At 36.9% G+C, this 14378-nt stretch overlaps 1 protein-coding gene across 1 annotated transcript; it reads left to right on the top strand.

Annotated features, from left to right (window-relative positions):
- The first annotated feature begins 662 nt into the window (after positions 1 to 662).
- LOC110102590 lies at positions 663 to 5219 on the top strand. The gene is made up of 6 exons (XM_020830975.2): positions 663 to 1415; positions 1496 to 1655; positions 1762 to 1944; positions 2037 to 2120; positions 4379 to 4460; positions 4562 to 5219. Exons 1-6 carry the CDS (start codon positions 1069 to 1071, stop codon positions 5029 to 5031), a joined length of 1326 nt encoding a protein of 441 aa, XP_020686634.1. The 5' UTR covers positions 663 to 1068; the 3' UTR covers positions 5032 to 5219.
- Positions 5220 to 14378: the final 9159 nt, after the last annotated feature.

Here is a 14378-nt window from a genome sequence, read left to right as displayed (position 1 = left end):
AATTTTTACTAGTATATTATTGTAAATCTAAAGATATGATTGTAATGAAATTCCATTTATTAGAATTTTCCTTAATAATCTCTCGCTCAAATTTGCGTCATCCAAACTCTGATATTATGCTTTTCAAACAAAATAACTAATTCCTTTTTAATTATGATTATTAAAAATGAATTAAGTGCAAATTAATGGACCCCTTTTGACCTCTTTTATATTTTCTCATTTGTTCATACTTTTTTTTTATGCCGTATTTATCTTAGCTTCAGGTTTTAATCTGTTAAAAGTTTTTTAACTATTATATTTAGCATCAGTTTTCATTTAACCCCCTCCAAAAAGATATAATGACATAAGCAACAAAGCAAGGGTCCAATTACGAATTTTACTTGGCACGAGTTCACCAAACCCAACGTGCTAAACGAGAACACGCTCTACAACTCGTTGACCCCATGCGGATTATCCCGCCTGCGACTCCAATATTACCCACCGTCCCCATTTCCAACTCCAATATTACTCACCGTCCATTTCCAATTGCGCACAATCGCTATCGTCCATAAGGACGGTTGCTTGGTCGCTAGTCTTGGTCGCATGCGGGCGAGTGGACTATGATAAGTATTACGCGTCATTTTTTTTTTACTATAAATAAAGAGATATGCTCCCGCTTGAACCCAGGCTTCTGTTTTTTCCAAGAAAAAAATCAGAAACTGAAAAAAAAAAAAAAAAAATTTACGGCCTGTTGGTTTTTTGCTCTGCCGCTGTGTCTCCATTTCTAAAGATTTTTTCTTCCAGCTGACAGATTATTCTGCCAGAATTAGCAGCGGCGGGAGAAGATATCGCGGCTGAGCTACGGAAATCCTGCACACGTCGGCTCCTCGAAATCCTTATCCGAAACCTCACTGTTGCCTTATCTCTCCTCGCTTGAGTTTATCCAAATATTCTCTCTCCAACCCCAGCTTATTTGTAGTTGTTTTTCGTTATCCTGAAGACTGCTGCCGGAAACCCTATCGACTCGTCGCTGGCAAAATCTTAGTTTTAATTTTTTTTTTCCGGTGGCAAATTCACGTTTTCTTCTTTATGGCGCTGATTTTGGATGCCCTAATTGAGATTCTGAGGAAGCCGACGATTGGAGACATCGTTTCGGAGCTGACTCTTTTCGCCGCGCCACTATGGATTGCAGTTTTTGTTGGACTAGTGGTTGGATGGGCGTGGAAGCCAAGGTGGGCGACTGGGATGGTCGGTGAAGAGAAAGGGTGTTCCGATGATGATCATCAGATGAAACCTAGGGCGAACTCTTACGGTTGCGGTTTGCAGCTGGCTCTGCCGAGTTTGGATTCTTTGAGGGCTCAGATTCCGAGCTACCTCACTTGTCTGATGCCTGAGCAGATACGTGAGAAAGGAGAGAAGGTTGTTGATGACTTGAGGTAAGTGGGTTTCTTGAAGAGCTATGATTTGTTTTTCTTTTTAGATAAATGTGCTTATGCGTTTCTTATGAATTGTGAAGCCCTCCGCATCTGGTTAAGAAGGAATTGGTGGTGAATTTCGACGATTTGCAAAACCTTTCTGCTCTTGTTGAGACAACAGATGGTGGACCTGTTTGGATTCGTATGATGGAAAAGAGCACGCCAACCATGAGCTATCAAGCTTGGCGCAGAGACCCTGAGGTTTGATTCATTTCTGTTCACTGCAGTTTAATTAAAGTTTCTATTTTGGGTGTGTTTAGGTGAATTTATGTATGATTTATTCTACTTTTGTGTGTTTTAACTACAGACGAGTCCTCCACAGTATCGAACCAGATCTGTATTTGAGGATGCAACGCCTGAACTTGTGAGGGACTTTTTCTGGGATGATGAGTTCCGGATAAAGAACAAGTGGGATGATATGCTTTTGTATCAGTCGCAATTGGAGGAATGCTTGGTTACCGGAACAATGACGGTTCATTGGGTTCGAAAGGTGAGATTTCTGTGTTGCTACAGACTGGGCTACGGATGGGTAGCTATATCTCCTACTTTTCCTCATTTTGTTTCTCAATGCATGTGTTGCAGTTCCCCTTCTTCTGCAGTGATAGGGAGTACACCATTGGGCGAAGGATTTGGGAAGTAGATGGAGCTTATTATTGTGTGACAAAGGTATGTTGAGTAACATACAGTTCACTTGTCTCTCCGTTGTGACATTCACAAAAGAGCCGAACTAGTTAGCTGTGATGTACTTATGAGGGGCTGCGCTCATGTTTTTTAAAGCATGGCATGAACTATGATATTTAGGGGTTGTTTGGTAGCACCCAGGATTTGATTTAAGTAGGATTTCGTAAATTCGGTAAATCCGGATTTCGGAAATCCTGAGGGGTCTAAATCTTGAAAAATGTTAGGTAACATTCATGATAAATGTTATTAAATTCCGTGTTACTTTTTGGCTATATAGCGGATTTAATGAGCAGACTTTTCCTCTAGCCAATGGATTTCGTAAATTTGACAAAAAATATAGGATTTCGGAAATCCGGGATTTAGCACGAAAAGGCGGAATTTTCTGTCTACGGCGGCTTTCATTTGCCTGGAGATTTGATTTTGCATTTTAGGTCATTTGGCTGAATTTTGCTCAAATCCATCTCAAATCCAGCCTAAGTCTTGCTACCAAACAGCCCCTTAGTGTATTTTGGTACCATTGTACTTTGCTTAGGACTACATAATTTACAACCTTCATTATGACTGAGAAACCTTCGTTATAGCTCAAAATTGTGATGGCCTGCATAGCATAATCTTGTTTTATCTATTTGGTGAATAAACTAAAGAGAATGGGAAATTATACTGTTCTGATAATATAACATTTCTATATTTATTGTTTAACCACATTCTCGATTGTCCATTAATTTCCTTTAGGAACTACTGGTTTGGGAAAATTAAGAGCCTAAGCTCTGTTAGGAATTAGTTGTCACCCCTGCATTGTAAGGGATGGGATGACAGATTGGTTTTACTTTATAGAATCAACTTGGAGTTAAGTGGATTAAAGTTTAGGAACTAAATCAAAATCAATAAAAAAAAATTGAATTCAAATTTAAAAGTGATGATATGCATGATGTGATAATTTTGTTGAATAAAATAGTTGTAATTTTCAATTTGAATTCAAATTTAAAAAATGAAGATAGCATGATTTAAGTGGTTGGGAGATTTCTCTCATTCTTGCCTGTCCGTGCTCAAATGCACCTTTTTTTTTTTACTCAAATGCACCCTTAATTTCCAACAAATTTCATTTTGGAGCTCACCTTTAAAATAAAAAAAGAAACATGATGTGAGATTTAAATATTAACTAAAGTAGCTATAATGTTTAAAATTAGAAGTTAAAGTGACGCAAAGGTGTGAAAGGCTGAAGTAGAGGTGACATAAAGTTGTGAATCATATCTTGTAGTGAGTTCTGCTGCCTTGCATTGAGAAGAAACTAGAAAGAAACTCAATTGTAATTTGTGGTGCTGTAGCCCTGTAATTGGAGAAATTATTCTGAGCGTAGTTCGGATGGTGAAGAACCGTCTGGATGTGAGTGTATACAGAATTTGTACATACGTATACACACAGTATATGCTCACATCCGGACGGTTCTTTACCATCCGGACTCCGGACGGAATAATTACCCCTCTAATGGACCGGTGATTGAGCTTCTATGCTTTGCTCTTGACACTGCACCGGTGATCTGAACATAAGTAGCATATAAGAGGATTATGCTTTATATGTGATTGATGTGATGATTATAAATTGACCACACAAAAAATTAGTCTCCTTGGTGCTTGGACAGTATATCCACATTATGTAATCCTTGAATCTGTCAACTACTTTTTAGAAGTAGTTGACACCTTTGTATGCTTGAAATGATTTCAGGGTAAGTTTTAATAATCAAAGAGTGCGCCGCCCATATGTTACTTTATTAGTATTTTCCACTCTGCTTAGCATAAAAAATGTAGTATTTTTAGCACCATCAATTATTCTTCTTACCTTCACTCCTTTGTAAGCTTTCTTTGGTCATCTCATTGATTTGATTAATGAGATTTTTTGACATAGTTGTTATGAATTCCCAGTTGAATGCTGTGTAGATAAAGTTGAAAAAAAAAAGTCATGTTACATATTAGTTTTGTTTGGGACAGCTTTCTTACTGCTTCTTAAAGCAACTTTCTGATGCAAATTTGTTTATTTTTATACTAAAAAGATATTCCAAATGAACCCTTAGTTTGGGTCAACTACTCTAGTAGCTTTCTTCTATATGAGTAATCCTCCTGTTACAATCATGCATTCTTTTAAACTGAACCACTTTGCATTTGTTCATTCGATATTTTCTCTGCTTCATTGAACTACCCTCTTGAATTGCTATAATTTGCTCAAGCCTCACTTCATTCATGATTTAGGGCGTTCCATTTCCTTCTTTACCTCGGCAAAACAAACCAAGGCGGGTGGACCTATATTACTCTAGCTGGTGCATTCGTTCAGGTAAACCTCACGACTTCTTTTCAGTATTCCCCATGAGTTCTAATTCCCGAAAATTTCTGTTTTGGAGCCATTTACAAACTTTTACCTCCATGTTATTTCAGTTGAGTCACGACGTGGTGATGGCCAGAAAACCGCCTGTGAGGTGCTTCTATTCCATTATGAAGACATGGGCATTCCATGGGAACTTGCAAAACTTGGTGTTCGACAAGGCATGTGGGGCTGCGTCAAAAAGGTCGAATCTGGACTTCGTTCATACCAGGCAGCAAGAAAATCTGGCGAGCCTCTGTCCCGTTATGCAGAAATCGCTCAAATTAACACAAAGATTTCTTCTGGGCGTCTGAGATCACTGGGAAGCATCAATGATACATCAGAAGACATAGTAGACGCTGAAAAGGAGAAGGAGAAGGAGAAGGAGAAGGAGAAGGAGAAGCCTTGGGGGAGCAATTTGCCTAAGTTTCTTATAGTTGGCGGGGCTGTGGCGCTTGCATGTACACTTGATCGAGGCCTGCTCACCAAGGCGGTCATTTTTGGTGTTGCCAGAAGGTTTGCAAAGATAGGGAGGAGTTTGTGATCTTGAAGATGGACTGGTATACATCATATATCAACTAATGTTTTTTTTTCCCTACCAGTTCATTTTGTTGATAGGGTTCATGGAGCTACTACCCATTTGCTACTTGCAGATGGCACTTAGAGTAGGTATTTGTGACAGTGAGGCAGAAATTAGTTAATAATATATCAATCATCTAAATCCTTCTTAAATTTCTTCATACAAACACATTCAAATTTTAATACAAGTTCAATCCCTTTTTTGTCAATGTCTTCCCTTCCATTTTTTATCTTTAAAATTTGGTAATTACTGCAGTATCACGGATCTATTTTTTGAATATGTACCTCGAATTATGAAGAAATTATTCTGTGTGGAGACCGGATGTAGAAAGCTATATGATGATCAATTAGAATGTTCCACGTTAGAGATACCAGTTGCAGTGCCGAGCAAAGGGTGATGTTGTGCATTATGGTTGGTCTTCATATGACATTCAGCATTCGCACAGAATAATTAATCTAATTTATGTGGTGTTAAGCAAATCTTGTATACATCATATATCAACTAATGTTTTTTTTTCCCTACCAGTTCATTCTGTTGATAGGGTTCATGGAGCTAATACCCATTTGCTACTTGCAGATGGCTCTTAGAGTAGGTATTTGTGACAGTGAGGCAGAAATTAGTTAATAATATATCAATCATCTAATCCTTGTTAAATTTCTTCATACAAACACATTCAAAATATTAATACAAGTTTCAATCCCTTTTTGTCAATGTCTTCCCTTCCATTTTTGTTCTTTAAAACTTGGTAATTACTGCGGTATTGCATATCTATATTTTGATTATGTACTTCAAATTATGGAGAAATTATTCTGTGCGGAGATTGAACGTAGAACGTCATTTAGAGACCAACCAGAATGCGTCACGTCAGTTAGCGCTGCAAACGAGCCGAGCCGAGTATGTGAGTGTTCATGTTTGTGTTCATTTCATATCAGCTTGTTCAAGTTTGGTTCATGTTTGTTCGAGCTTTATTGTTTGTGTTCATGTTTGGTTCATTTAAATTCATGTTCGTTCGTTCATGTTCGTTCGTTCATGTTCGTTCGTTTAGTGCTTATCGAGCTTGTTCGCGAACATATTTAATGAATTTTTTTTTTAACTATCAAAAAAATATGTTCATGAACATATCTATGAAAAAACACATTTATAATAAAAACAATTGTCTATGTAACAAAGGCAATGTTTATTTATATTTATTAATTTTATAGTCAAATGTTAATTATTTTTATCTAGCTTATTCACGATTTCAAAATAGAACACGAATCAAGCTTTTATCGAGCTTCTTATTGAGCTTAATGTCGAGCTCACGAACTTCAAATGATGTTGTTCGCGAACATAAATGAGCTGAACGCATTAGTGTACAAGTTTGTTTATTTAAGAATCAAGTATTTAAAATATTATTCAAGTTTGTTTGTTTAGCTAATTAAACGATCACAAACGAGCTTTAATCGAACCGAACAACGAGTAGCTCGTCGAACATTTGGTTTCCTTGCATCCCTAACATTAGTATTATCGAGCCGCGTTGTCGAGCAGTATCGAGCCACGCTATTGAGCAAAGGGTGGCACGGTGCATTCTAGTTGATTTCTGGACGACAGTCAGTATCCGCACAGAATAATTAATCTAAATTATGTGGCGTTGAGCAAATCTTGTTTGAGTGGAGGTCACCATACCCCCACATAAATAAATTAAAATAAATGAATTGAGGTCATAGTACCCCCACAGTAATAAATTTGAATGAAGGTGTTCATGTGGTCTGAAGTAGATGTACTATAATCAAATTAAATATCTTGAATAGACAAATTCAACGACGTCAAAATTGATCCAATTCGAGCTCAAATGAGTCCAAATTGTTGATCCTAAGCACATTTAGAAAGAGAGCTCCGAGGCTTTAAAGGCTCCAACACCACTATTGATGAACCTCCACCAATCATCGCTAGACCACCCCACCGTAGGTAGCTGTCAGACCTCCGATCGCCGCTAGACAATAAGGTCTTAATGAGAAAAGGTAAAGGCAACAGAGGCTCAACTTTTGCACAGAGGATATTTCATTTTTCTTACACACTATTATATTATACTACTTTCCTTCTTGTAGAGAACGAAGGCAGCTAAGGTAACTTTACACTTTACATGTCTTGATATTAACGATTTTGATTTGGTTTGCTACTCCACTTCCTTTGTTTTGTCCGATGATGTTATTACGCCATTGCAAACATATGGTGGCTGTTGAACCTTCAATTTGGAATTCTGGAGTTAAAAGCAAACTGTGGATAGTGGTTTGGTGAAGATGTTCGTTATTTGATCCTAGGAGTTGATAGGTAAAACTTTGATAGTATTTGAATTAATGTGATCACTAATGAAGTGATGATCTATTTTGATGTATTTTATTCAGGCATGATACACCGGGTTGTTGGTGAGTGTGATTGCAAAAATATTATCGCAATAGATGTATGTCGGTGTGGACGTAGGGATGTTGAAGTCTTGAAGTAGTTTCTTAATCCAAAAAATGTCTGCTGTTGCGGCCACTAAAGCCCTGTACTCGGCCTCTGTGGATGATTGGGCGATGGTTTGATGCCTCTTAACTTGCCATGCTATTAGAGTATTGCCAAGGTAAGAGAATAAGCCTATAGTTGATTTGCGAGTGAGGAGGTCTTGAGCCCATTCGGCATTGCAGTATGTAGTAAGATGGAAGGGGCCTGGTTGTATTGTTAAGCTGCATGTAAAGGAGTATCTTGAGCTGCTGAGAGTGTTTTGGAGTTGATGCATGTGCTGGCTGAGTTGGTTAACAGAGAATGCGATATCAGGTCGAGTTAGAGTGAGATATTGAAGGGATCCAATGAGATGTCGATACAGATAATTGCCAAGTGTTGTGATGCTTGCGTGATTTTGGAAGGTAGTTTGGTAGGTGTTGGTGTAGATAATGATTTACATGATGATATTCATGCCCTTGTGAGTATAGATGTTGCATATGTGGATTGCGATAGGAAGATATGATTGGGTTGTGTTGAAATATGTATGACGAGGTGGTTGGAGGGAGGACCAAGATGTTTTATTTAAATTTTGTAGCTCAGTTTGTGGATGAGTGGGGGAATGGTTATATGTTCATTGCTGGTTACTAAGAAGTTAAATAGATGGCGACGAGATGATTTGTGTAGATGAGTAGGGATGGGCCAGCCTTGCTTTGGTGAAATCCCAAAGTTATTAGGTAGCTGGAAAAGGTGTTGAACCATTAGCGAGGTGATTGCTTAAGGTCGTAGATGGATTTGCAGAGACGACATACGTGATTGGGAAATTGATTGTCAATAAAGCTCTAGGGTTGATACATATAGACTATTTTGGTTAGGGAGCCATGAAGAAAAGCATTGGCCACATCAAGTTGGTGCATATGCGATTAATTAGTGAGAGCAATTATGAGAAGAATGTGGATGGTTGGTAGTTTAACTACAGGGCTGAAAGTTTCTAGGTAGTCAATGTCATGCTCTTGATGGTGACCTTGTGCTACTAATCTCGCTTTGTAATGAGCTATATCGCCATGGGTGAAATTTTCTTTGAAATGCCAACCAACAGCCTAGTATGTTACGATCAAATGGAGGTGGGAATAGTTGCATGTGCCTCGCTTTTCTAGAGCATGGAATTCTTCGACCATGACGTGATGCCAATGGGAGTGTTTTATTGCTTGGGAGAAGGAAGTGGGGTCTGTTGGGCTGATGTATGATGAAAAAGAGTGAATATATGCTTTGATTTAAGAGAGCCAGTTTGAGATCTTGTAGTCATAAGGTGACAGGTTGAGATGAGGGGTTTTGAATGTGTGAGTAAGGGAGATGGTAAGTTTATAGGTTCATGGAGAGTTGTATCAACAGAGGTTGTGGGGAAGTCCGTTAGGCTTTGGTTGTTTTGGTTAGTAGGTTTGAGATTGATATTTGGTGAAGTGTTGGTGGATATGTGGATGGGAGTTGGTTGGTTGTATGAAATAGGGATTAGTAGAGATGGTTGGTTTGGTATGGTGTTGGAAATTATTGGTTTGGTGGGGGTGAGTGTGCTGAATGGGAATGTAGATTCGTCGAATTGAACGTGTCATGAGATAAGAATTTTGCGGGTGTTTGGGTTTAGGCACTTGTAACATTTGTACTTGTTAGAGTAGCCAACGAAGCTACACATTGGGGCTTCGGGTGATAGTGTGTGTCTTTGATGCGGGGGAAGTAATGGGTAACAAACTTAACAAAAAGTTCTGAGGTGGGAGTAATCTGGTTTGTGTTTGAAAAGTAGTTGGATAGTTGATTTGTTCTTCATGTTTGCGTATGGCATTCTGTTGATTAAATAGGTTGTTGTTACGAGTGCCTCGATTCAAAAATGAAAAGGCAATGTAGCGGTATGGAGTAGGGTTCGGGTTGTTTCTATTAGGTGGTGGTGTTTGCGCTCGGCAAGACCGTTTTGCTCGAGTGTATATGACCATCTAAGTTGGTGGTGAATGCCATATGGGTTTGTAGAACCGTTTGGAAATTGTGATTTGTATATTTGATGACACTATCTGTTTGAATGCATTTTATTTTGAATGCTCTGATGCCCATAAAGCAAAGTGAAACAGTAAAGCTAAAAGCTTAGAACAGTATGTTCTTAATGAGAAAAGGTAAAGGCTATGGAGGCTCAACTTTTGCACAGAGGATATTTCATTTTCTTGCACACTAATACATTCTACTATTTGCCTTTTCGTATAGAACTAAGGCTGCTAAGGTAACTTTACCCTTAGTATATGGTGTGGATGAGAAGGTTTGTTGATATTAACGGTTTTGATTTGGTTTGCTGCTCCACTTTCTCTGTTTTGTTATATGTTATTAATCATCATCTCATCACTTTTGACTATATTAATTATGTGACTATAGCACACTAATCATAATTTTCAAAAACGTGCTTAAAATTGAAAAGCGTTACAAAAAAATATTGAATGAAATAGTGTAAAAAAATTATATATTAATTGAGCCTCACAATGCTTGAAAACATGACTAGTTTAAAATTTGAAAGAAAATTTTGATTTTATTTGGCTAATTTTTTCAGCAGTTTTTTAAAATAATTTTTTAGTATAAAAATTTTTGCACTAAATTTTTTATATCAAAAAATTATTTTAAAAAGTAATGAAAAATATGTGACAAGCAAAGTCTATATCATGTGTTAGACAATGAGCTTAGTGTCTAAAATAGAAGAAATTATTATGTGTGGAGTCTGAACATCTTCCGATTTTCAATCGGAATGGGCCACATCACCTGCACATAATATTTTGGCAAATTTAAAGTTGAACTGAACATCTCGAGATGACAAACCTATTGATACTATAATTGATCTCATCCAACTCCAAATGAGCTCAAATCAAGCACTTAAATTATATTTAAAAACGCATTGACATAAATTGATGGACCAAATAAGTTTCAATTATAGTGTGCTCAAATCAATTGCCTTTGTAAGACTATTTGACAAGCCCATAATCACTCAATTTTGACACTGTTAAGTAATTTAAATTTTTCATAAATGATTTATAATCAAGTTGATTAATATGGATTGTACGGTAAAGTGCATTGGATTAATGTCAAATTTAACAAAACGCCCTTTAAAAAAAAGTTATAACAGGGAACTCATTCTTCTCTACAACAGGGGGGAGTTCAAAAGCTAAGTGAAATAAAAAGTTCTTATATTTTTCGGTCATCATTGCCAACGACCACCGCCAGTATTAACTGCCATCATCTCGAGACATATATCAAGATCTAATATTATTGTTGGGTTAATAATTGTCTACCAGCGGGAATCTGAATTCTGTAATCCATATAGGGGGAATCAATCAATTCTTCTCAATATAATATCATCTTCAATTGTGAGGAAGAAATGGGATTTATACCTCCTATTCTATAATTGATTATTATAATTGGGCTAGATCCCGTGATTTTTCTCTTCCTTAGATTTCCACCTAAAAAAGTATTATACTTCTACAATTTTTTCTATACTCTACCGACACAAATTTTCTAGCACGTAACTATACTTAAGTTCCAATCTCTTAAAAAAAGATTTATTGATTCAATTTGATGAGCTTAGGAATTAAAATAAAAGATAAACTCCAATATTTAATAAAATATAATAATTTTAATTGGTATCAACACTTAAATGTAATTTCTTATGCTTAAAACAAGCAAAAAAAAGGGCCTTTAGAGTTTAGACTGAAAGCATTTCTTGAGATTTCTGTAATATAGATAGCCTAACAAATTCCACTTGATAAAGCATGAATTTTAATGTAATATTTGAATATTCAAGTTTCAAAAGTAAATTTAAGATTATATGAACTCCAATTTAAGAAAATTTGTACTTATATTGAATATCTCGATGAGATGAATTCAAAGACAAAAAGGTTGTCCATCCTAAGTCTAAATATGGCCGTATTAAGGACTCAAAATATAAGTTAAAATTTTGAGACATTAATTGGAGGACTAAACAATCTCCAAAATATGATCATAGTTAAACGAATGTCATGACAAAATGAATCTAATGAGTAAAAATTGCTTAATTTCAGCATTATTAAAACACTTAAAAGTTCAAAGAATGATTAATAATAAAGAGAATCAATACAGACCATTTGATGGAGTGTTTCTTATTTTGGTTATACTAATCCAATAGTCAACTCTTAAAATCTATAAATATGCCAAAATTGTCCGCATGAAGGGAACCAATTGGCTTGGAATTCAAGTGAGCTCAAAGACTTGAAGAACCCTAGAAATGGACTTGAGAACCACCATCAGACCATTGTTATCGAACCATTGCCTATTTTTTTGTTTTTGTACCATCATCAAACACACTTGTCAAATCGTCTTCATCCACCATTATTGTAACACTGCCGACAATTACAATCGGACCACCACTTGATTTTCACCTTCGGACCATCATCATTATCAAACTTTTGTTGATCGTATTTTTGTCTGGTTAAAAGTCAAATTCTCATTTAGATCTATAACAACTTTATAGTATAATTTTTTTTTCAAAACGGTGAAAAAGTAGTGATCATAAGTTGTCCCATAATTTTTTTGGTGCTTTCTATAGAAAATTTTTAGTACAATTTTTTTTTAAAAGCAAAGAAAAAGCTGTTGCAAAAAAGCTATCCCAAATAAAATCTTTAATTGTCAAAACCTATTACAACAACAAAGAGAGAAATAGAGCATAGCATCAAAAACTCCAACGCGAGGCAAATCATCTCCCAATGGAACATTGTCAACAAATATTAATAATTTCTGTAATAAACATTTTATTCGAAAGTGGCATAAGTAAAATCCTACCAGAAAAGCATGTAAGAATTAATTAAATAAATTAATTACAAAAAGTGGCTCATATTAATTATTTAATTGATCTTTTTATAGTTAATAAAATGCTTAAATCCTATTGGTTAATTGAGGGTTTTGATTAATGATTTATCAACCGTTTGATCAAGCGAAGCATCTCTTCATGAAATAAAATATCTCTTAATAAAAATAATTATCGGTCCTCTTCCTAGCTCTTAAAATGAGTTATTGTCTCTCCATATGAATACTTAACATAGAAGAATAAAAAGTGGGGGTGAAGGAAGAGAAGCCTTAGTTTCTCAAATTTAAAGAAACCAAATTTAAGTGTCATGCTTTGGGTGTATCCTCTTTGGCTGTTAATGAGGAGGATCTGAACCCAGTGGTTACTTCGATTTTAGGGACTGTTGGTTGTGAGGTTGTTCCTGTGGCTTTGGCAGAGGATCTTGTTGTTTCGGTTAAGGAAAATGTTTTCTGCGCTGGTTCTAGTGAGTGTAAGGAAGATGCTGGTATCATTTTAGATAATGCGGGCATGAATGCTAATGTTGAGGGTGCTATGAGCCTTTTCCCTGGCTTGGTTAATAATGTTCCCTCCTCTACTCCTCACCCTATTGTTGAAGAGGAGGGAGTCTTTTTTTCTTATTCGGTTATACCTGTTTCTTTACTTGTTAATTCAATTGGAGATTTGGCTTTGGTTAATGCTGATGTTGTCGTAGTTTCAAGTCCGGTTTGTCCAGTCTATTCCCATGCTACAACGGCTTCTATTGTCGTTAACTACTCGGGTGGTTCTCAGACCTATGAAGTTGTTGTGGGAGGGGACCCTCTGTCTGTGAACCCTGGCTGTGAGAGTTGAATATTTCCTCTTTGCGGTGTGAACTCTGTAGCTTCTCCTTTATTTAATGGTGGTGTGGAGTCTTTGGAGACTATCTTAGTTTCTTCAACTGATGGTGATGATGTTAATTCAGGAGGGGTTGATGTGGTTCATTGTCGTGGGGGTGGTGTAGCTTCGTTGGTTGACGTGCCTATTTCGGTCATTTCTAATGCTAACTTACAAGCCCACCTAGCTAGGAATAGTGTCCGGTTGCAATGTGATTGGTTACACGATGATTTGATATCTGAAGAGCAGGAAAATTTTGATGATGGTTTGGAAACTGGTTCGTTGGATACTGTTATTAAAAATCATAGACGGAAGTCAAAAAAGAAATGATTTACTGAGCCTTAGTGTTTGGTTTTTTTTTTACGATTTTGACTGCCATCGTTGGTTTGGATCTAGACAATAAGGAAGCAGTTATTATGCATGCTCTTGTGATGGCTAGGGCTGGGCAACCATGGTGATCTTGCTTTTTTGGATATTCACTGGATGGCCCTCCCTTGCAACTGGGTGTCGGTCTGAGTCCGTGTGGAACCTTTTTTTTTTCGCTGATTGTAACTCTTCTGATGTGGCCTGCTCCTACTCTAGTAGCTTTCTTCTATATGAGTAATCCTCCTGTTACAATCATGCATTCTTTTAAACTGAACCACTTTGCATTTGTTCATTCGATATTTTCTCTGCTTCATTGAACTACCCTCTTGAATTGCTATAATTTGCTCAAGCCTCACTTCATTCATGATTTAGGGCGTTCCATTTCCTTCTTTACCTCGGCAAAACAAACCAAGGCGGGTGGACCTATATTACTCTAGCTGGTGCATTCGTTCAGGTAAACCTCACGACTTCTTTTCAGTATTCCCCATAAGTTCTAATTCCCGAAAATTTCTGTTTTGGAGCCATTTACAAACTTTTACCTCCATGTTATTTCAGTTGAGTCACGACGTGGTGATGGCCAGAAAACCGCCTGTGAGGTGCTTCTATTCCATTATGAAGACATGGGCATTCCATGGGAACTTGCAAAACTTGGTGTTCGACAAGGCATGTGGGGCTGCGTCAAAAAGGTCGAATCTGGACTTCGTTCATACCAGGCAGCAAGAAAATCTGGCGAGCCTCTGTCCCGTTATGCAGAAATCGCTCAAATTAA

This window comes from Dendrobium catenatum, unplaced genomic scaffold (assembly GCF_001605985.2).
Source record: "Dendrobium catenatum unplaced genomic scaffold, ASM160598v2 fragScaff_scaffold_637, whole genome shotgun sequence".
Taxonomy (NCBI): Eukaryota; Viridiplantae; Streptophyta; class Magnoliopsida; order Asparagales; family Orchidaceae; genus Dendrobium; species Dendrobium catenatum.
Note: the sequence above shows the minus strand (reverse complement) of the source record. Positions and strands in the feature narration are given on the sequence as shown.

Excerpts from the sequence above, each read along its gene's own strand:
- LOC110102590 (XM_020830975.2), top strand. The coding sequence starts at position 1,069 with ATGGCGCTGATTTTGGATGCCCTAATTGAGATTCTGAGGAAGCCGACG. Across the intron at positions 1,416-1,495 it reads AAGGTTGTTGATGACTTGAG|CCCTCCGCATCTGGTTAAGA; the intron begins GTAAGTGGGTTT and ends TGAATTGTGAAG. Across the intron at positions 1,945-2,036 it reads CGGTTCATTGGGTTCGAAAG|TTCCCCTTCTTCTGCAGTGA; the intron begins GTGAGATTTCTG and ends CATGTGTTGCAG.